The 23,901-nt window shown below is 40.4% G+C and overlaps 1 protein-coding gene across 11 annotated transcripts in view; it reads left to right on the top strand.

Moving 5' to 3' along the window:
- Positions 1–23,901, top strand: part of ptprt (protein tyrosine phosphatase receptor type T) — a 304,538-nt gene that overhangs the window by 127,607 nt on the left and 153,030 nt on the right. For all 11 annotated transcript variants that reach the window (XM_047583117.1, XM_047583114.1, XM_047583115.1 and 8 more), the window contains exons 9-11: positions 8,500–8,615; positions 8,867–9,047; positions 19,949–20,058. In XM_047583117.1, the coding sequence (XP_047439073.1) occupies positions 8,500–8,615; positions 8,867–9,047; positions 19,949–20,058 (407 nt within the window). The remainder of the gene's footprint in view (positions 1–8,499; positions 8,616–8,866; positions 9,048–19,948; positions 20,059–23,901) is intronic.

Below are 23,901 nucleotides of genomic sequence, written 5' to 3'. Positions count from 1 at the left end.
GAAACTAAGAATGTCTTTAAGTGCTCCGGTGAAGACAGAGTGCGAGCATGTGTGTGAGCTCGTGCGTTTCTCTATTAGCGGTCATACGCGTTGCTTATGTGAGAGGTTCGACTGTGCGGTAAATATGACGCACACACAAACATACACACACTTGTCAAATCCAAAGAGAGGAAAAGCCTCTGATCTTGCTTGTTTGCCTGCAAGGGTCAACTTTGCGGGAGAGCTTGCCTTGTGTGTGTGTGTGTGTGTGTGTGTGTGTGTGTGTGTGTGTGTGTGTGTGTGTGTGTGTGTGTGTGTGTGCGGCCACTGAGGTGGTGGTTAGGCTGTTTCTTTGGTGTGAGGATGCTGAAGTGCAGCCTCTGCAACATATCAGCAGTCCGCAGCTAATGCTGAAGCTACAAGAGCCTCCGGTATTTGTGTGTGTGTGTGTTTGTTGTCGTGGGGGGTGCTGGTGCGATTCTCTAGTGTTAATTGTGTTTCTAGCCTTCGGCCAGTGTAGTTTCGCTAATACGTCGTTTCCTTCTGCACACGTGCGCGCATCCCCGACATGCTCGTGCAACGTCAGACGTACAAATACATGCGCACGGTCAGGAAAACAAAGTGGTCCTGTCGATGCTTCTCCCACTCTTTTACTTTAATTTAAACAAAAAGAAAAGAAGTTTTATCTTCGTGAAAAAAGAGAAGAGAATCAAAAACACAGAATGTGAGAAAAAGAGCAGCAGAGGCTCTCGGAGACACACAGAGTATGGATCATTAGGTCCTGTGTGCAAGGCCAATGAGGCCGTATTGAAAGCACCTGCTATTTTTGTTGGATGCAGAGCCAGCTTTGGGAGTACACGCCCTTATTGTATTACTTCTATGCAATTGCACTATATTTCTTGACATGTAGTGTGGTTTCTCAACATCTGTGCCTTTAAATGTCAACTTGCATATGCACAACATGCTTGACCAAAATACCATGGTCTGTACAGCTCCTTTTCTGTAGATAATGGTTTCTTCTACAAGACATTTTATATACTCGTTGTATATTTTCTAGTGAGCTTATTACTTACTTATATGACCTATATTAGGATCAACAAACACCAACACAAATCCCTCGAATGTGTGAGCATATGTTGCATTTATTACGATTCTGCGTCTGTGTAAGTGCTGCTGTAACGAGTTATAAACATCTCACGTTCCCGAATGAATTCAGTGCTCAGCATTTGGCAACACCCGCCCTCTCTGTATCCAGGAAAATACATGCGTATTAGACAACTGTACACTCTATCCAATATCAATAATATTTTTTTTTTTTGGCCAATAGGAAGTGAGGGAAATGGATGGTGGGATGAGAAGAGTCAAAGGGAGTTGATGACCCAGAGATGGAATTTGCAGACAGATGATGGTAGAGGGACCTAGGGACCTAGGGTGGGGGCTCCTTGGTCTCCTGGTACCTGAAATGAAAGGTGGAAAAGAAGAAAATAAAAAACAAAGGGACGGAGAGGGTGGAGGTTGAGAACTGAGACGAACACGGGGGGAGAGGGAGGGATGAATCTGAGCTGGTTAGAAAAGAGATAAAATGGAGAGGTGGGGTAAATAATATGTGAGAAATAAAAGACTGGGCAAGATAAAAATGAGAAATAAACATTTAATGTATTAAATAAAAAATACTGGAAAACATGAAGAACAAAAACAGAAGACAAATGCAATGAAATAAGGTAACAGGAGAGCAACATAGAGGAGGACGGGGAGTGTAGGGAGGCAGCAAGATTGATTTCTCCTCCTTCTCCTCCTCTCCTCATCGCTTCTGCCTGAAACGGCTCCCTAAAGTCTTTGGATTAATGGCTCCATTTCTGCTGCTCATTCATCAGATTCAGGAAGGCATCCCAAAACACAATGCCTCACTAGGCTCTCGCCTGAACTAGATATCTACCTGACAAAACATCCAATAGGCCCTTAAGTACTTTCAAAGACAGGCAAAACAACTTTATCTCTACTTCAGGTCAAATCAGATGGGAATTAGCCCCATCTATTGGCACATACTCTTGATAGTTGGCCTTGCGTAGACGATCAGAGGCAGTTCAGCCTAGAGTTTTTTGAAAAGTCAAACCCAGCAAAGGCATGTTTTTATAGGACATTATGTCTATTATCGTATGCTATCAGCTTCCACAATTTTCCAAAGTCTAGGTTACACTAAATTCCGATATAATATAGATTGACTATCACATGAGAGCCCTGTTAGACATAAGCAAGTCCCACCAGGATAATCTCATTATGGTGCAATCAAAAGCCTTTTACAAAGCCTGTTGTGTCAATAGTTGCGGCCAGTGGTTGCCTATTGACTTCAGGAAAGCCACATGCAAGGCTTATGATGGTAGGACAGTCAAGCGTCATTTGTAATTCATTGTCTTGCATGCTAAGCTAAAATGCCATTGACCGGATGCAGCCCCTGTTGTCCTTTTAATATCGAGGACCACTCCCCCGGTTCACCACAGGGAAACGGAGTTCACGTCTGGCTGCAACATGCCCCGCTGTTTGGCCTTGTCACATTGTATGCCAGCTGTGCCATCTACAATGCCCTTTCACAGTGTGTGATAACTAACATGCCAACCCTTGACCAGTCCTGATTAATGACGGTAGAAGCCTTTCCCAGTGCTGGGTCTGTATCCCTACAGACGTGTACAACTGTTCTTTGTCCATGCATGCATAACTGACCTCTATTTTCTCTCATCCGTTAACTGGTGCATTTGGTCATCAAATCCATTCGTTCGTTTCTGTCAAATGTTTTTCTTCTGTGACTATGTGCATCTGTCATATGTCCTTTTTCATCAGTGATTGGCATGCATCAATCAAGTATAACATTATGACCACCTTCCTAATATTGAGTTGGTCTACCTTGTGCCCCCAAAACTGTTGTGAGAATGGACATGGTCCTTCTGAGGGTGTCCTGTGGTGTCTGCTGCCAAGATGTTCAATGTTATTTAATTTACCTGTCAGTGGTTTTTAATATTTTGCCTGATCGGTGTAGAGTACAGGGTGTTTGGGGAAGGTCTAAATTAGATGCTAAGAAGAGACTGTAAAAGATGGAGGAAGGAACAAGTGACTAGGTATGTGGATCTAGGGGAAGAGAAGAGGGCGGGGGATGAAGAGATGATAAATCAGACTGATGATGTGGCAAATTTGGCGTTCGTCATGACCAAGGGCAGCCTGGGAGACACCATCATTGACTTAATGATGTAAACGCAGTAATAACTCAAATAACCTCCCCTGCTCTCTACTTCCTGCCATCCCACTTCATCCATCTCCAACTCTGTACTCGTTCTTTCTTTCATTCCCTTCTGCAGTTCTCGATAAACATTTTGCTTGGTTCAAAAGAAAAGAAGTGCGGTTGGAATTGCATTTCTGAAATTGGTGCTCAGGCACTGATCTCAAAGCACATTTGCGGTTTGAACAGTAATACCAATGACAAGGCAGCTCTCAGTGAAGCTTCTAACTTGATCTAAAGGCAGAATTGACTGGTGCAATCTCAGCCTCTTTCATTCTCTTAAAACTACCTCCATCTGTTTTCCCAAAGACAAATTTGCAATCTGTTTATAGGGGTTCCAACTGAGCTTCTGCCAGATTATCTGAAAGATTAGTATCTCTTATACCCAATTTAAAGACGACTGGATTAAGGAGGTGGAGCTGATGATTGGCAAGGGTTAGCTGCTTTTTATTGATTTTGTCTGTTCTTCTCCAGCTCTAGTAAATGAGGAACAAGAGGAGCTTTCATACATTGTTGTTGCTGGGGAAAAACTGCTTATTTCATTCTCTCACTGGCTAAATGATGATTGATTGTGTCCGTGTAATTGGGGAATTACGGTGTGCGTGTTTATTATGGTTCCATGTCTATTTTATCTCGTACAAAATGTATATTTGGACAGGCTGTCATTCAATGAGGGGCATCAAATAGCCAGATGCAGGGGTTCCACAACTTTAGAGTTTTTTTAGTCAACTGGTATGTGATTACAGTCAAGTCGACAGCATCTGATGACGCCACTAATAAAAACACAGTGAAAAGTAATGCATTCAGAACAATGAAATTTATTTCTTGACTTGAATACATATGTTGAGAACACACAGTTCATTTTGCTACACGCTGTGCCATGCAGATATGTAGAGCCTGTATAAAAACAAGCTGAAGCTCAACACCATCAGTAGCATTTAACAGTGCTCCACAGTGTGTTGTAAGATGGGATAGTGTAGCTGTGTTAATGAAAAATGCAATATTTCTCTGAAGCCTTACCCGTGTACTGCAGCTAAAGGTCTAATAACTTTAACAATGAAATTCACCTGTAATAATTTGCAGCCTCCTTCTCTCTGTTACCACAGGACATGTGATGAAGTTGTTAACTAACTGCTGTCGAGAGGATTTGAACCATTCCTCTGTTTGCATTAGCGGATGCCTTTTCAGATGATCTGTCCATCTACTTTTGTGGTATTTCAGGACTGACTTACATATTCTGCAAGTCACTTTAGTATGGGCAATCTTCAGTGAAGTATTCACACACATCAGATGAACTGCTGCTAGTTTGCTGCAATGACCCACTGTGCTCCTCACCTGTCTTCTCTGACACGTCCATGTTTTCATTGTCAGATGATCAGTGACTAGTCGTCATAATGCTTAAAGCGTCATGGCACAACAGTGAAGTCGAAACTGTCAACCAGTCTGTACAACCTCTGATCGGTTTTGTCCAATCTTCCGCTGAAAGAAAATTCTTTATTAACAAATGAGAAAAAGTTTGGAAATGTTAAGAATTACTCATCTATTTGAGACCGCATCAGTCCGAGTTAGCTATTTTCTGCAGACTGTTTGTGGGCTGTGGGAGAGCGTATTGCTTGCTGTGATGACCTGAGGATGGGGTTATATGTTAGTTATATCATTTCCCCCCTGCAGCTTTCTTGGCTGCCAAATGTCAGTCTGCCACAGTCTGATCCAGGAATGGTAGATTACTGCATAGGCTTTAGTCTTTTAAGTACAAACAGAGACTCTTTATACCATAACGCACCCCGGGGAGTCTAAAATCTGCAACCAAACTCACAACCTGAGGTACAGAATAGCTATCAAAGTAGTGCACTCACATAAAAACACAAATGGACAAGATAGCTCAGAATCTGAGATATTTTGAAATTCATCCATTCATTGTGTTTGGGTATAGGTTCAAGGATGAACCACACACATAAACATACAGCCCTTTGTAAACGTTGTGGACATTTAAGACATTTTTATATGTACAGCCACAGTCCTAACAATTAGCCACAAGATCTTTCAACAGATGGTATGTCCTATTACACCCCAGTCAGTCTGGGATTAAACCAGGACACAAGTCCTGGTTTTAATAGCTAAAACTATGCACAAGACCACGTATGAGCTTAATTGATGAAAAAAAAAACTCTCATGGTATTAGTGTCCAAAAAACTGTCCACAGTTCCATATGCACACACACCAACATCAGAAACACCCGTTGTGTGTCTAGATGGCCTCTAAGATGGCTTATCCAATTTGCCAATGTCTAATCTTGTTTTATTAGGCGGATCGTATATTTATAGTAAGTAGCTTGTTTGAAAAATCTTATAATGCGCTCAGCTGAATTCATCCACATTGTTTGAGGGTTAGAGCAGGGGTTAGGTTTCCATCTAAGCTTTAATAATTATTAAGGGAGGCTTCAGTCTGTTGTGCTGTTCTAAATTTGCAGGGGGTCCTAACTAGTAACAGCAGATGAGATTATAAATTAATTCAATTGATTTGTACAGAGCTGCAATGTTTGAAAAATATGGAAAATGAAAAAGAAAAAAAATACTAACCTAATTAAACTTCAGCTTCTATTTAATTTAGGCATTTTGGAATTAAAAGTCACCACACCAGAGAACTCAGCACCTTGCTCGAGGACGACACTTTAGTAATGTGAATTGTCACATTCACAAGACACTGGGGTTTTAAAACTACATGTAAATTAGGCTATTGGTCTCCTGGGTTTGACTGCAAAGGTTTAATGAGTTTAGAAACTTTACATCCTAAAAATCGCAGTTTGACATCCTGCCTGGGGTTCAGTTCTTGAGAAAAGAATATTCTTAAATGTCAATGACTCATTAAGCGAGTTGCTCTTCCAGTAATTACCAGACACAATGAATGACTTTAAACACTGCCTGGCCAAAAACACAAACAAAGTCACCTGGATTTAACTAAGCAAATACATTCAAGCATACTATTGGATAATTACTGCTTGGGTGATTATCTTTCAGCTGGCAACAAGTTATTTAACCTCAACTGGTGCAATGAGTAGCTTCTCGTTTCTTAAACAACCAGGTCAAAAGACACTTCCTGTGGTTGTGGGAAAGATGTTAGTCTGTTTGAGAAGGGTCAAATCATTGACATGCATCAAGCAGAGAAAACATCTAACAAGACCGAAGCGGAAACTACTAAACTTGGGTTAAGAACTGTCCAATGCGTTATTAAAAACTGGAAGGATAGTGGGAAACCAGTGTCTTCGAGGAAGAAATGTGGTTGGGAAATAAATCCTGATTGATCCTGACTGATGATCACTTAAACATTTGGTGAAATCATATTGAAGAAAAATGACAGTAGAACTCAGGGCTATGTTTAATAGTGAACATAAGATCATTTCCACACATATAATGTGAAGGGAACTCAAGGGATTGGGACTGAACAGCTGTGTAGCCTTAAGAAAACCACGGATCAGTGAGGCGAACCAGTAAAAAAGACTTCAATTTACTAGGGAGCATAAAAATTGGACTCTGGAGCAATGGAAGAAGGTCATGTGGTCTGATGAGTCTAGATTTACCTTTTTCCAGGGTGATGGGGCATCAGGGTAAAAAGAGAGGCAGATGAAGTGATGACTACTACCTATTGCACAAGCCTGTGGGGGCAGTGACATGGTCTGGGGTTCCTGCTATTGCTCAGGTCTAGGTTCAGCAACATTATGTCCAAAGAAGGAATGATGAATCAGCTGGATATACTGAATGACCAGATTATTCCATCAATGAATGTTTTCTTTCTTGATGACACAGGCATATATCAAGATGACAATGCCAGGATTCATGGGGCTCAAATTGTGAAAGAGTGGTTCAGGGAGACATCATCTTCACACATGGATTGGCCACCACAGACCTTAACCCCATTGAGAATCTTCGGGATGTGCCGGAGAAGGCTTTGGGCAGTGGTCAGACTGTGCTATCATCAATGCAAGAGGGTGGTGAAAAATTGATGCAACACTGGATGGAAATAAATGTTGTGACTGCAGGAGCTTATCAAAACAATGCCACAGCAAATGCTGCTGTAATCAAAGTTAAAGGTGGTCCAACGAAATATTAGAATGTGTGACCCTTTTTTTTTGCGGCGACTTTTTTGGGCAGGCAGTGTACTACAATGCCAAAACTCATGCGTAGGTGTCACTTTTTCAAGGTTTTTTTTTGAGCTTATCCCCATCGTGAGTCAAGTTTTCATTTTCATTGGAGTAGTGCAGCTAATATGGCTTCTCTAATTATGCAGTGACCTGTTTTGGTTGCCATCATCGGGCTGATAGAAACTAATTAGGCAGACAGAAAGATTGGTTTCAAAAAGCTTGTTAGTGTGCAGTCAGTCGTGGTACACAAACCTGGAGATGAGAGCCCGACATATGGCTGCAACAATGCAGTGAGGGTGTATGTGTGTGTGTGTGTGGGTTACATGTGGGCCTGTTTGAACCTGATTTTGGTTGTGCATGTACATTTATTCATTTTTGGTTTTATCTATGTGTCTGTCTCTGTGTAAATCCTTTCATTGGTCATGTCTGTTTTGAGATTATGGTAAGAGTTGGCAAATAATGGTCATATGTGTTATGTTCTCCCAATTAATGCAAAGCTAAGTTGATGTGTGTGAATGAAACCTAGCGAACACAGTAATAGCCACTCCAAATGTCTGCATGTTTTCTTTAGCCAATGATACTACAGCACAGCCCAGTGATCAGACCATTAATTAATAGATCACATGACCTGTAGTGTTGGGGCTCAGTACTCCAGATCATTTGAAACTTACTGTTACTTGCTACTCCAGAGGACCCCTAAACCAACTATTTAGAGAAGTTGAGTGGCATTTGTCTGTCATATTTCACAATGAAGATGATATTTTGAAGAGTTTACTGGATAAATGATGAAGGAATCCATTTACAGTACTGAATAACTACTTGCATTTGTGAGTAATCCAGATGTTAGCTTGGTTTGGTTTAAACCATTTTACATATGGATGCCAGAATACTGCCAGTGACAATTAACAGAGATGCAATATCTGGTCATCATAATGGTGACAGTGTTTAATGATTAACTTGTAACTTGGAGTTCAAAAGTTTATGCCTGCACAGTGTTCAGTTGATCAGAGTTTAGCCTCTCGTTTGAGAGTATAATCAGTGACTCAACTATGTGCTATTGCCTGGGGCTGCTGTCACAGTGGAAGAACTAACTGTTTTTTTATCTTTCACCTAGATCCTGTCCACGGCCCCCAAAACGTCAATGTGGTGGATGTCAGGGCCCGTCAGCTGACTATACAATGGGAGACTTTTGGGTACGCCGTGACACGGTGCCACAGCTACAATCTGACGGTAATACAGATTTCCAAAGAGTAAACGCATAGTAATTTTTATAGGAATTTGTGCATTATCATCTAGTTTAACCAGTGTGTAGATATCCTTCAAATATAATATTGCAGTACGTTACTTACTTGCAGTAATTACTTACAATGCTGATATCATTCAGTCTGGACTTGTGCAGTATGAAGGCAGCTCTGTGTTTGTCATAATTGTTTTTCCCCAAATTGCTGCGCAGTAAAAGTCATTCTCGCTCTGTTTTCCAGGTGCAGTACCAGTATGTGTTCAATCAGCAGGAGTTTGTGGCCGAGGAGCAGATCGAGACGTCGTCGCATTACACTCTGAGAGGACTGAGGCCTTTTGTCACAGTTAGGCTGCGGCTTGTCCTGGCCAACCCCGAAGGCAGCAAGGAGAGTGAGGAGATAGTCAAGCAGACGGAGGAGGACGGTAAGAAAAAGAACCATTTTCCCAAATGTATTTAAAAGGTTCAGCAGCAAACTTTACAGAGCCGTATCGATCCACCGTAACAAGACACTTCATGGAATGTTTATTGCAGCAACTCTGTGTCAGTGGTCAGCGTCTCCCTGGAGAGACCTTCTGGCTCACAGAATATGATTCATTACAGGTTTTCGACAGCAGCCACGAGCAGGTTGTTTGCAACACACTGTAGCAGAAGTGGCCACCTACAGACTTCTCCAATCGAAAGCGCTAGATAAGACGACAGTCCAGCCCATGCTGTTTGGTTGACTGGGGGATTTGGGTACAGCAGCGCAAAATTGTTAGAGTGATAACGGTGTCAAACTTCTCCAGCAGGTTTATGCAATTGAACTTGGGGCAGGGGGACATGAAATGGGAACTTAATCGTATAGACGTTGCAGTTTCAGTTGTTTTTGTTTTTGTCCTGCAACTATTTGAGTAACTTTGCTGAAATTGCAATAGAATTGCACTTTAAGCAAATTAAGCCTATTATTCAATGTTTAGTTATTTATCACTATCTGTATTGGGGCAATCAGGCAACAAAAATTATGTTTTTTCTTTGTTTGTTTGTTTGTTTTCTACCACATTCTGCAGCAGTGTCAGTGTTGTAAACTGAATATAGTCTAAACAGTGTCTTGTTCCATGATGTACGGTAGATCATCTGTTTTTTTTAGTTAGTTAGTCAGCTAGTGGCATTCATCTGATACGAACAAATTCACCTAAAATGAAATGTGATGAATGGAATCATTTTATTTTTATTTTTCATCATATGGTCATTATATTTTATATTATATTTTCATTTTATTTTATACATAATAAAAAAAAACAGTGCTTCTCAAACTTTTATGGCCATTCCCCACTTTGAACGAGGGGGAATGTTCAAGCCCCACCTGCCCCAGTCTCCCCAACAAAAATCCTGGCGAATTACTCAATTTCAAATTTACTGAACTAAAACAAACTAATGCTATATTTCATAACAAATCAAAAACACCAAATAGCACAAACTGCCACTCTTAAATCATACTCAATGTTCAGGTCGGATCTGGGATCTTGGTTTTCAGCGAAGCAACAGCTGAGAAACCCATCTCACAGAGATCAGATGTGGCAAAAGGTAGGAGAATGCAAACAGCTCTCAGACCAATGGGTGGATACTCCCTCTTCACTCCAATCCAGAATCGGGTTGTTGAAATGTACCCGATGAATAGGTCGACTTAGACATCATAGCAACAGTTGCACTACTTTAAAAATTGTGGTACTTTCCCTGGTATGAAAATGGACCTTTGATTATTGAAATTAATTCCAGTTTTAATTTAGAGCCTAAATCTTTGTCAATTGCATGCCCCCGCAATGTGGTTGATCACAGAGATGCCGTACACAACTGGGCAACAGTAGCTAATTAGAGTAGTGCATAAGGCTCCCTTTAGGGAATAGAACATCTATAAAAGTCCATCTACACTTGCAGAAGTTTGATCTCAGCAACATCCACAGTTGGACTAATCAAAACATCCCTGTCTTACTGCTGCACCCTTAAGCAATTTTTGTGCCTCGAATGTGAATGCAGTCCGCAGATTATTTCAAAACAACCACATTTTAAAGCCCTGTTTCCTTTCCAGAGGGCTCCGTGTTCTACTAATTCAGAACAGAGTGTGAGCCCCCGCCGCAGCCAGCAACAATTCATCGGCGCTTCACGTCTCTCTCAACAACATGCCTGCGATAAACTGGAATAGCGCAACTCCATTAGAGCAATGCCTGATAAGCAGGATAAAAACGTTGTTATAATGATCCCACATCTCTCATCTCTCTACCAGCCTCCTCGGGGCTCGCTGTTCCTCTACTGATCTCATAGCTAATATTCTTTGAATTTAGCTTCTGGGGAACATCACACCTCAGCCTGAAAATCCTACCTTTGCTTGACCAACACACACGCTTCAAAAAACACTAACATGACTTGGGAGTAGCAATGGCTTTCGGGGGGTAGCGAAAAAAAAAGCCTTAATTGTTTTGTTCTTAATTGTTTTTTATTTAACCATCGTTAATCTCCTGGTTGTAATTCTGTAATTAGGGAACAGAACAGCAATTGTTCACACGGCGGCTAATTGCTGTTTGAGCGGAGATGTCTTTATAGAGCTGGGGCTCCTGCAGCAACTTCCCTCTCCCACATACACTCATATGCACACATATATAGCCTACCCTTACTTTCCAATCTAGCTGATAAAATAATCACTTTAACCCATGTTTAGGGAAAAAATTAGGGATTTGCAATTAAGGTTTGAAATTACTTTTCTCTCACGCAGAAGGACTCATCTCAGTCTCAAAACGAAAAGCTTTTCAGGTTTTAATCATGTCCTCCTTAATTGGTTTACCGACTGGATTTACAGAAAATGATCACGGAAACACACACTTTGCCCACTACGTACATTGCGATGTCTCAGTATTAGACAACCAGCGTTGGCTCCTTGGTTTGAAGTGGCTTAGAAGTTAAACAGTTGACGCGTTTATTTTGGAAACTGACTGCCAAAAGCTAATTACCTCACAGATTCTAGTACAAGTTCACATGTCAAAAGGAATTAAAAGTCAGAGTAAAGATAACGATGTGAGATTTTTTTTTTTTTTTTCAGCTTGGTTTGATTTTAAAATAGTTTGGTTTAGTAGTAGTTTTTCCCTGACAAATCAAGTCAAGCAAAACTGACAGTACTACAGAGAATGAGAACAGTGAAAAATACTTTTCTTTTTTTTTTTGGTCAACAAAAGTAAACCGGATTCATTATATTCACTGTCTTTATTCATTCATCTAAGTGTTTTTCATGTGAGATTCATATGAAAAATCAAATGTCACCACAAAAACATTTTAATAAAATAATAAAAATTAATTAATTAAACAAATACAGTTGTATATTCGCTGGGTTTCCATGATTTAGTCAACTGGTGCAAGTACACTGGAAGGGTGGAGGTATACTACCTGTGTATGTGAATCCATGGCTGAATACATAGAGGATGCCAACTGAAAGCAAAACAAAACCTTCACAAAGAAGAAACAAAAGCCTTCAACTTTCAAAAAGACTATAAAGAAAGTGCACGGGGACTCTATATTCAATGAAAGTTCTTCTTTCAGTCAGTCAGTATTCATGCTGCCTGGAGACAAACACAAAGAAATTAACGCAGCAACATCCACACGACTATGATGATACAGGAAAAAAAGTCTTTCCAACTTCTGTTAGGTTAATTGGCCCACTGACAAAAAAAATTAAAACCAGTAGTTTTTTTTCCCCCCTTGTAATTTTAGATAACTTTTCCTAATTTAAAAATGTACGTCTGTGTACCTTACGGCTGACCGGCATGCATCTGTGCTCCTGCTTATTAAAATGTTCCTCCACTCCCAAAATATATTTTGTTCAGAAATCAGTTTAAATGATGGAACTACTTTCATTAAAACAAAGCGTTTCACTGACTTTTCCAAATATGCATCTGAAAACGTTACGGAGATGCATCACAGATGAGATCATAGTGGCTCAGAGAGAACAAGTAAACGGCGCCTTGTCCTCTGACGTCTCTATAGAACGGAAAAACCCTTATAACCATATTACACAAATAGAGACTTGCCTCAGAGACAAATGTCATGTCCACTTATCGTACACAGCAACCCATTAAGCTAACCATGGAACACCTATCTGTCAGGTAGCTGTCAGGTCAGCTCAGTGCAGCTGCTTCACTGCCAGGCCTCTTCTTCATCAAAGGTGTAGGCTACCAGTGAAGGTCATCAAAGCTGTCCCACCTCAAAACGTTCCTTCCTACTATGCAGGTATTTTGGATCAGAAAACATATTGACTCAAGCGTTCTTTGTATGCACTGATTTAATCATCATCATCACTAAAATAATGAAACAAATAATTCAGAATAATTCCAATTACTGCTACATGGGCTTAAAGTCTAGGGCAATCTATGACCATAGGTTTTTCGGTTGAATCAGCGACAGAGCGCATCAGTGAGAGAGATCACTCTGACTGGCTGTTGAAGAAGTCAACTTAGTGAACAAGATGAGAAACGAAAAGGACGAAAGTAAGAGTTAACACTTTAAGTGCACACGGATGGCTCTTCCCACATCTGGAATGAACAAATTGGAAACCAACTTCTAGACTTTTTCCTAGCTAGTCCTAGCTAGGAACTAGCTAATAACTTTGCATTGTGTTCAGGTGCAATTATTTAGTCTGCACAAAGGTAAAATGAAAGTTGTCTTTTGTTGCTCGCAGTTCATTGATGTCATGTTGGTGTGCCTTGACCTGCCCCAACCTGTCCTACCAAACCCCAGTAAAACAGATAGCAGACGTTCCACACCATCAAAACAAATCAGAAATCAAAGACAGCCCTCTCATGCTTAAGTTAAACACAAACTTAATAAGAGATAATTGATCAAATGTGTTCAGGTACTATACGAAATAGAAAGGTGAGACATCAGCTTAACTTCAGTTTTTTTTTTTTTGTTTGTTTGTTTTTTTTTTTAAATAGCCATACCACTGCATACAGTTTATCGCCATTCAAAAAAAATACAAATACAATACAATTATATTTTTGACTTATTCATTGTAAAAGTAGCTCACAGTTTGGGCACCCCCAGTTTCCAGTATAAACATGTTTTTTTTGTGTGTGTGTGGAATGATCGGATACCGCTACAAATATTAGTGGCTCTAGTTGTTTTTATCTGTCAGACATCCTGTGACATGCTTAAGGTCTTCTCAGATAAAAACAGCAGATATTAAATACACTGATCCCAAATCCCTAATGCTGTTAAGAAAGAAGAAGGGTCCCCGCACTTTAAGATTTAATGGTCCTTTTGTCATCAACGTGCAATATCACAGTTTAGCAAAAGTTGTTAGCAGTTTTGGAAGGGCACTTTTTTTTTTCTTTTAAATAATTTCAATAAAGTTTGGTTTATTTAAGTCATCATACACCCAAAAGATTTTAACTGGAATAAATAAAAAGTAATAATAATAATAATAAAAAAAAAAATATAACATTTTAACAACATAACAACATTTGTTGTTATGTTGTCAGTTTATGGGTGTTCTTGCGTGATTATGGAAACAAATATTTAGTGAAAGAGGGATTTTAAATGTTAAAAGGATTTCAACAACTAACACAAATCTGCCCTATAATCGGTCTAACGCAGTATGAAATTTAATCCTCCTGCCAGGCTTGTTTTTCATCAAGATGTGTTTATGTGCTCCAGGGGAAGATTAACCTCCGCAGTGAGGAAATCTTGAACAATTACTTTATTCGGTGGATCACATATGTTATGACATGTGAGACTAAAGGAGACGTTACATCCAAAAATGAGATTCGAAAAGAGAAATCATCGTTCATGCACAGTGGCCAATGACACTATATGAAAGTAGATGTTCGGCTTTCATACAACAGCAACTCTGGTTTCACACAACAACAATCAAACTCATTTGGGAAAGCATGGCACATCAAAAACATTATCACTGTGTTTACGTTGTTCTGACTCTATGTATTCCTGCTGTTCCCTCAGGAACACTCCCTGTTATTCACAAATGGAGTTCAAACTCGAATTTTGCTGAATTAAAGTCAACCTGCTGCAGAATGGTCACTTCTGTCTCAAATATATGCGGTTCAGACAATCCAAAAATCACTAATGAGCATCAGTCTTTTAAATTGCAAATAGCTGCTGCAAAGCCCTAAACACTAACAAGGAATAAAATCCAAAATTTCCATATTGACAACCGGGTCTGTAGCTCGGTTTAACAAAGAGAGTCAGAGAAGTGAAAGCCAGAGACGAAACGGGGGTTCATTTCATGCAAGCAGGGATAATTTGAACTGATCTGAGGATACAAGGGAGGGTTAAGCAAGACAAAACTAGGAGTAAAAAAAAAAAAAAAAAAAAGTCATGCGAGAGACAGAGGCACACGTATAGATGAGAGAGCTGCCATCATAATAATAATAAAGCAGGGCATTCATTGTGCGGCACGATGGAAGTTAATCAAGTTATGATTAATGTGTTACAGCTGCCGTTATCTTTTCAATGAAGCCTGTTTTCTTCTGTCTCAGCCCCTAAGGTGTACACGCACACACGCGTGCACACACACACATACGCAGTTACATCGTGTGAGTCAGGCACACACTGGAACACAGATGTCTACACGCTGTGAGTCATAGATGGCTCTCACTCGCTTTTACACACACAAAAGCACCACCCAAGATATTCGGGTACGCCGTGCCTCAAAGAAAAAAATAAAAAAGAAAAGATGAGCGCGCGCACTCACACATGCGGACACACCGGAGTGAGTGATAAGGTGATGAATAAAATGGCAGCATCTAATTGCATTTCTTTGTTAGGGTAATTTGATATGCTCCACAGGTTGGGGCCTTAATCAACACCTTGGAATTACTCATCAAAATATTCTTCGACTAGACTCCTCTGACAGTTTTCCAGTGTGTGCTTGTGCGTTGATGTTTTTTTTTTTTTTTTACGTGGGCGTCTCTTTATGTGGTGGTTCATGAGGGGACGATTTCGTTGAATTAATGCTTTCCGCGTTTGTCCGTAATTTATTTATTTAATACAGTGTGTTGTTTTGCGGTGTGTAAGGTGTGCAAAGCAGGACACTCGCAGGTGGCAGTGGGGTTGCGATGCACCGAGGCGAGTGGCACGAGTTGGACCCCTGTTGAGGGCTTTTCAGGCACTGGCAGGATTCAGAGATGGCCGCATCTGCACGATGATTTGCAGTTCTTTCATAGCATCCTAACCTCCTGGCTCCTTTCAGTTCAGAGATGGATTCTGTTGAGAAACTGAGGGACTGGATGCGTTCTGTAGCTCTTATGGTTGTATTGCGGGAAGAGAGATGGTGAGAGATGGCGGGGGACTCAGAGCTTTAGTGTCTCTGCTGATTCAGAGCATTAGATGTTCTTATAGAGGTCCATATAAACAAAATCAAGGACACGGTTCAACAGAGCCATATAAGGAGTCACTTTTCACTAGAGATGGTTACTAGCAGTTAATCAAGTCCTCCTATCTTGCTTATCCTGACAGTTACGGCATGTGCCTGAAAACAATCACGCAGAGCCAGGTTCCCACAGTATTATACTCATCTAAAAGAGCAAACAAAGAATATATGAGATTATATAGATTATTAGTAAATGTCTGTCTTTTGAATGATCAATACAGGCTACTGCCACCTGCTGGTATGAAGAGCTTTGTGCCCTAACACAGCCGCAGAGCATGTTGTGGCACATCGGGCGTAGTCTTTGTGGTGTGTTAAAGTGCATTTGTTTTTCCCTACTCAGGAGATGTGAGATGTGAGGCGACGTCACAGTGGGCTTCGTTGCCGTAGTTCTTTGTTGTCTCTCTTGCTGGCGTAGAGTTGATTATGATTTTCAAAAAGACAGAATTGTCCATTTAAACATTTTGTTAGCATTTTATTGGACAGTCGTCTGGTCAGTTGTATAAAATGAATTCAGTGTCCAAATAAAATCTGGCCTCACTCATAACAACAGAGCAGCTGCTTTGTTCTGCGTGGCCATGTCACAATCTCATGGCTTGAAAAGAAGCACGAGGGCTTTGAAAACTCTCCGCGCTGGAGGTCGTTCCTAAGGCTCTTTGATGTGTTAACCAAAGATGGATGATGGCACCCAATTCTCAAGCGTAAAAGGAAACGCTGTGGCACATCCATCTTCTTTATTAGATTCAATTTGTGGCTGTAAACGGCCTGAACTTTCAATGTTTTCGAAAAAGCTTTCTTTCAGATGGGGCACATCGGGCTAAGGGAGCTATAAAAGCTTCTTGCTATTGTCTGGCTCATTCCTGTGTTGCACTGCAGACATTTAGCTGACACTCTCATCCACAAAGACGGCAAAATAAGCTTTACTTCCTCCATCACCAACGTTACATTCAGACAATAGAAAACGGAAAACAGACAAGGCATTCAGAGGCAGGAGCCGCCCCTCTCGGCTCCATTTCTTTTTCCTCAAGGTTTAAAACAATTCACACCCCTCAGCTATGTAGCTACGTGTTCATGGGCCTAGTGCTAGGAGTGCATGTGCTGTGCATGTGCTTTTGTGTGCAACGCAATGTAACTTTGTGTGTATTTGTGAGTTCAACTGTTGACAGCTTCACTTTCAGACGAGGTGTCTGACACCTCTTCTCTGTCTGCATACTTTGATAAAGATGTGTGAAAGCTTGTCTCTTCTTGGAAAGCGCACTCTTGTTTCTAGGTAGGTTTTACTATATTGAGTGCAGTGGCCCATGCTGTCTGTTTGACTGGCTGGACAATATTTGATCATCATCAACTCTTCCGATTATGGATGGCGATTGACTGGTCCAAGGGGAATTTGTTAAATAGAAAACGGGGATCAGGATGGATCCACTTTTTCAACATAGCAACCCGCAGTGATTCTGGTTTCGTCTTTTTGACATGTAACGTTCATGTGCAAAATGTACTGTATTCATTCCACCAAGAAAGATCGGTGTGTTTTGAATGAGGCGGCTGACCCAGACTGGTATCCATGTAAACCAGAGACTGTACATTACAGACCTACGCTATGACAGCTCCTCAAAACTGAAGCATAAGCAAGTAGAGCTCCCCCCAGTGGCTGGATGCACTTTTGAGCATAAGCCCTGCCTCCTCTACATTAATGGGAGGGACTTGGGCCAAACTAAAACACTAAAGTATATTTACAATAAATTTATTTCAAGGATGGTTTCTGTCATTTTAGGTACTTAATCTCACAAGTTTTATTTTAGTAATCCTACAGAAACAGGATGTGACATCATAATGATTAACAGTTGTCATGACAACCGCTCTGTGGTCCCACATAAGAAACAGTCCTAAGAAACAGATAAATAAATATAAGTACAGTGTTGTTCTGACATTTCTTGTAACTGACTCCAATCTTGCAAGGTGATGCCACCCAGAATAATAATTAAAAAAAAAGTGGTACTTATTATAGCCCCAGCTCATTAAGTGTACCATAACAATGTGTTTACTAACTGTGCTTCCCAATGTAGGATGACCAGGATGAGTCCTATTTCAAACAGATACCCTAACGTATCATATTTTTTAGGCATAACAAAAGAGCTTTGATTGTAGATGGGTTGTTATAATTATTTCGAGAATGCCGCTGTCATCTGCAGGCCATTGTGAGACTGAGAAATCTGTCTTCTGACTTGAGTCTCCTGCTCTGAGTCAGACTGACCAAATCTCTGTTTGATGTCGACTCTGTTTACCGCAAACAATTTGCCATCAGATATTAATTAAACACAAAGCTTCTGTTGACTTCACTGTTACATTCAATTGTAATACATGTTTCCAAAAGATTATAACTACCTGAAAATCTGAAAATCAGAGCATCACTGCATTAGGTGAAAGTTTTCCATTTATTGGAGACAGCTAATATTTTTTTTTTTTTTTTTTTTTTTTTTGAAGTTTACTGTCTAAATGAGTTTGATTTGAATGTATGATTCCCAGCGGTTAGTCAGAAAATCTGCCCGTAGCCGTAGAAAATCACCGCGGCTGCCATGGTTTTTGTCTCAGCAGTCGTTCCATTATTCACCGGCTACAGGGCTGCTTCGAGATTCATCTCTACATGACATTATTACAACTTGTCTGTCTCCTGTTCAACTTAAGATGAGACTGGTTTAATTTTAGAAATTACAGCTGAGCGGCATAATATTACAGCGGTATCTGAAAGTCATGGTTTGTGGTTAAATTAATCTTAACATGTGTTTTGTATTATCAAAAAGCCGATTAGGAGCACAGCGGAGGCTCTGACGGACTTTTCCTGCTGCGTATATCAGGGAATTACATTTATAGCACGAGTAACGCAGTTATTCTAACAAAAAAAAAAAAAAAAAAGTGAAATATCCGACTGAACATGTGTTACTTTTCATCAGCAAATTTTGGACATTATTTAATTTGTATAATTTTTGTCTCCGAGTTCTGTTTTTGCTGGTCTTGATGTGTGTAATGTGTGTAATGTGTTATATATTGAGTAACTTTCAGCCTTCCAGAATATAAGACATAATGAAGTATATTTAATTGTCCTCTTTGATAAAATTATTCTGGATGAAGCAGCAGGTGTCAATTTGCCTCACGGGAGGAAAAGGCCTATAATTAGATTTTTGGGTAACTTAATATTTCTAGGTTCCCAGATATTTGAAAGTTTTGCTACGCTTAAATAACAGAATTAAATGACAAAAAGGCAGTGAAATTTAATCTGCATATTTTACCTCCTTTATTGTTTTTTCTTTTCCTCTGATTCCTCATTTTACCTGGAGTGTGGAGGTATTTTATTCACCCTTGCTTTTAATATTTTCATTTTCTTGGGTTTGTATGCAGACTTCAGTATTAGTATCAGAGAGTAATATGCTTATGAATGTTTTGTACTGGAGGATGATTGAATATATGATACTGTTTTTTTGTTTTGTGTCTAATGGCTGCACAAGGTTAATTAAAAGCTGGTGAGGAATCTAGAAACGTTTATTCAAACTTTATTGCTTTAAGATCTTTGGCTGAGGCTGGTAAAGTTGAACAGTCGAATGTGAGTAAATCATTAGCACTTTTATTCTGAGACTGTTCTGGAGCCACCATAAATAAATGCGATTGTGGATGAGATTGTTGGCAGCATCCCTTGGCCTCTACCTTGTTTCATACTTGTCTCTGAGTTGGATTAGGCAGGAAGTCTGTTTAAGACGACTGAAACAGACTTGTGTTATGACACAACCCGTCAGTTCACTTCTCTAGTGTACAATTATGCTCAACACAGTGGTATATATGTGATGATCTGACTGCAGACAGTAAATATGAGTCCTTCAGAAATGTCAAAATGTATTATTATAATGTGTGTTTATGCCGTCTTTGCAGTGCCTGGCTCGGTGCCTATGGAGTCTCTGCAGAACACCCCATACGAAGAGAAGATCTTCATGCAGTGGAAAGCCCCCAATGAGACCAATGGGGTCATCACACTGTACGAGGTCAGTTAAAGACGTAAAGCATACCATAACTGACATCCGCTGGGAAGCAGTGCCCCTAATTAACTGTAATAGCTCGTAGCATTTCCTCTCCTGGCTGTAGCCTTTGTGGTTTTGTGTTCAAGACACACAGATACATGTTTTTTTTCTCTGAAAACGAGAATCAATACAGACCTTGACTTATCTCCAGCTATGTCCCTAGTCATGATTTTGAAAATCAAATGTCAAATTCCATGGTCCTGAAAGAAAATGAACGATAGGTAAAATAACGACAAGTCAATACTCATTAAAGTTAGCGATCCTAGGTTTTGTGAGGCGCCATATTTACTAGACGTATTTACTAGTTCAATTAACAAGAATCCAAACCAGATCGCTAAGTATGGGCAGTGGAAACTAGCAAAATCTTTCACTGGATAGAAATAGGGGCACCCTTGTTGGAGGGTTTGTGGAGTATTGTCAATGTACTGGAGCATGCATGTCAAACTCAAGGTCCAAGTGTATCCGGCCCAGAAGACAACGTTTTCTATGTATGTTACAGGTATTTAACATGCACACCATTGATACTATAAAAACCCAGAGTGCATGGTAATAGTTGAACTTTTCACATCAGGCGGGTATGTCGATCAGCTCTCCCTACTAACTTTATTGACAAACTCATCAGAGTCTCATGGTTGCTTTGGCGACTGTTCAGGGTATCAGTAGAGAACTGTAGCATGGTACTCAGAAGCTACATCAGTAGGTATGGTTGACCTATAAAAGCTCAAGCCACAAGCATTAGAGAGTAGAATACTGAAATATGTTAACGAAGATTCTTACAAAAAAACACATAGTTATGCTGTACAATGGCACACATTAACAAACAATGGACTAAATCAGTTAGCTTACTGTTCTACGGTAGCATACATGGAAAACAGAAATCTTAGTCTGCTCCGCTAGTCTCCTTTTATTCTGGCATCAGTTCAAAGTGTCAATAACAGCAACTTCATACAAGGAACTAGCATAGGAAACGACACTGTGGACTGTTAATATCACAATGTCTTATATGAAAAATGGCGTTGTATTGCCTCCAGTTGGTAAAATAGTCCAGAGAAAAAGTTGACAGAAGAAGAAAAAGTTAAATTCCTCTTTCTGTATGAACAATTTCCCATGATACAGCTGGAAAGACAGATTGCATCTCATTTAAATAAATATCAATTCGGGTTGGCCTATGATTCGGAGTCAGTTCTTAATTTTGGCCCCATCTCTGATTGAGTTTGACACCACTGCACTGGAGGCGAAATGTGCCAAACGTTAAGCATGTGAGGGTTCCCAAACAATTGCCCTTGCTTGTTAAATGAAAAAAAAAAAAAAGTGCTTGTGAATTTGGCTGTTACAAATGTGTCAGATGTCTCATTAAAGGTCAGCTTGAAGTGCAACCGAAGTTTACTGACAAATGGGCACAAACACTTCAAACAGATATCTTCATGGATTGAAACCACTGGGTTGTGGCACTCTGTGAAACCAAGTGTTGCAGGTATGATCCCAGTTTTGATGCTGATCGCATTTCACCTCAGCTGGCCTCTTTGCAGCTCTCTGCTTTATTACAACCGCAGCAGAAACTAAATTCTGCCTGTGTGTCCTGAATAGAGACGGAGAGATGGGAGTGGGAGGAAAAAGAAAGAGAGCTTTGTATTTTTACGCACAGGCATTTTCGATTTGCACGTAACTTCACAAAAAGGCGTGATGCTGATAACTGGAGAAAGGAGTGGAGGGTTGAAAGGGGAGCCGAGAGTTCAGGGAAGTCATTGAACAGCATTTTCAAGAATGATACTTAAAACCAAGTGAACAAGATGGAAATTAGAAACAGAAGGAAGCTATATTTAAGAAGTAAGAGGAGACAAACCAACTGACACTGATAAATCATAACACAGATACTATGTTTACACTGCAGCGAAAGCTTTTCAGAGTCAGATATTTTTACTACGGCATGCGATCACATTTTCCTATCTGTATTTAAAACATTCCAGATTCTGATGTGCGTCAACTGAGCAGCGAAGTCTGACTCATAGTTCACCACTCATGGATGTGGTTATAGTTAGCCTCAGTTTTGTGCAGTTCTACACTTATGAATGTGAACATTGTCGCGTTGAAACTGGTCTGAAAACAAGTAAGTAGACTGTAGTAATAACATTTCCTCCATTGCATCCTCATTGGGCACATACCAAGCATATGAGAGCAGCCACATATAAACAATTTGATTTAAAGGAAAACCGCGTGAGACTCGAATGCAGGATCTTCCTTTAAAGATATGTGGAAAAACGTATGGGAACAGCACTGTTGTGTTCATCGTTTGAAATCTAGGCCCTCGCTGTTATATTAGTATCAATGAGTGAGCTGCTTCCACGACCCGATGTAAAATTAGATATGAGCAGAAATCAATGTGAAATGAGAGATGAGGTGGGAACTCTAGAGCTCGGACCCAGAGAGTAAGCAGAGGTAGAGGAGAGCTGTGTCCCTTGACGGTCCTTGAAACAATGTTTGGCAGCGAGTGAGACAGAGAGACGTGGGTGTATACTGTGTGTGGTTATAGACGGTTTATTCGGGTTGAAGTTGAGTTGAGCCCTCGATCTAATGAATTATTGACCCGTTCGCTGTCTCCTGTCTGCCTCTTATATCACTGCATCAAGGAGCTACCCCACACCAAGACTTGGCAGAGCTATTAGTGTGTGTCTGTGTGTGTGTGTGTGTGTGTGTGAGTGTGTGAAATGTAGTGAGAGAGTGAAGTACCAAGAAATGGAAGGTGTGTTCTTGAAGTTTTGAGTCTTTGAGCAGTAGCAAGACAGTCAGTGAGTAAGTGAGTGAGTGCAGCCTTACACACGTGTGTGTGATAGAGAGAAAATGTATGCGGCATTTTCTGTTCCTTTTACTCAATTTAGGAAATACATACAGTCTAATCTATAAGAGCCCAAACCTGCCAGGCCAATTTACATATGATGCATAAACTGAAACATTTTTAACTTCTCATTTAGAGCATTGAATGTCTTTGTTGGCTTTCTGATTGGCCCGTTGACCTCCTACCAGATTGGTCCTTTGTTTTGAGGTTCCAGTTTCCCTTGTCGCTGTTGCTAGGTTGGCCAAAAATAGCCAGTTAAATATCCAACCATACATAAAAAAAAGAGTATTAATTTTTCCAGTATCACCAACCTCACCTCCGTGTTAACTCTACTCTGTGTAGGTACGGGCTTTTAATGTTTTTCTATGGGAATGGACGCTTGCGTCGCTATTGTTTGCCTAACCTAGCAACAGTGATGTAGGAAGTCACGTGCCCTCTAGTTGGTGCAGACACAGAAGGCCAACAAAGGCTGAAAAATAGCCAACAAAGGAAACATACCTCTCTTGATTTATTATTATGTTTTGTAGCTACGAGAGCTTTGCATTTCAAAGCACTTCCCTGTTGGTTTCACCTTTCAAACCTGGTGGCTGCATCCATTCTTTGCAAGTCGCACCATGTAGAGCAGCGGCTCCCAACCACCGGGGCCCGGATCAGTACCAGTACTGGACTGTGTCTCCGGGCTTTTCTTTATATCTTATTTCACCCGCTGTCAGAGTCTGCAGGCTGTTTTATTTAAAAAAAAAAAAATAATAAAAAATGATCAGCTTGTCTGTTCGTCCCTTCTGCCAGTTTTAAGGAGCCGTCAAGCGAGCCCCAGCCAAAATGAGCTAAAAGCAAATGGGTCTGCCAATGAAAAGAAGGCTGCATTTAAAAGAAAACACCAGGAGTGCTACTTGAACTACGGGGCAATCATTAACATGCTCCAAACACACTCTGTGTAATGTGTGGCTATTCAACAGGGTCGTGGAGCCTTC

Source organism: Mugil cephalus, chromosome 4, assembly GCF_022458985.1.
Source record: "Mugil cephalus isolate CIBA_MC_2020 chromosome 4, CIBA_Mcephalus_1.1, whole genome shotgun sequence".
Lineage (NCBI taxonomy): Eukaryota > Metazoa > Chordata > Actinopteri > Mugiliformes > Mugilidae > Mugil > Mugil cephalus.
The sequence above is the reverse complement of the archived record's forward strand: the minus strand, read 5'-3'. Positions and strand labels throughout refer to the sequence as shown.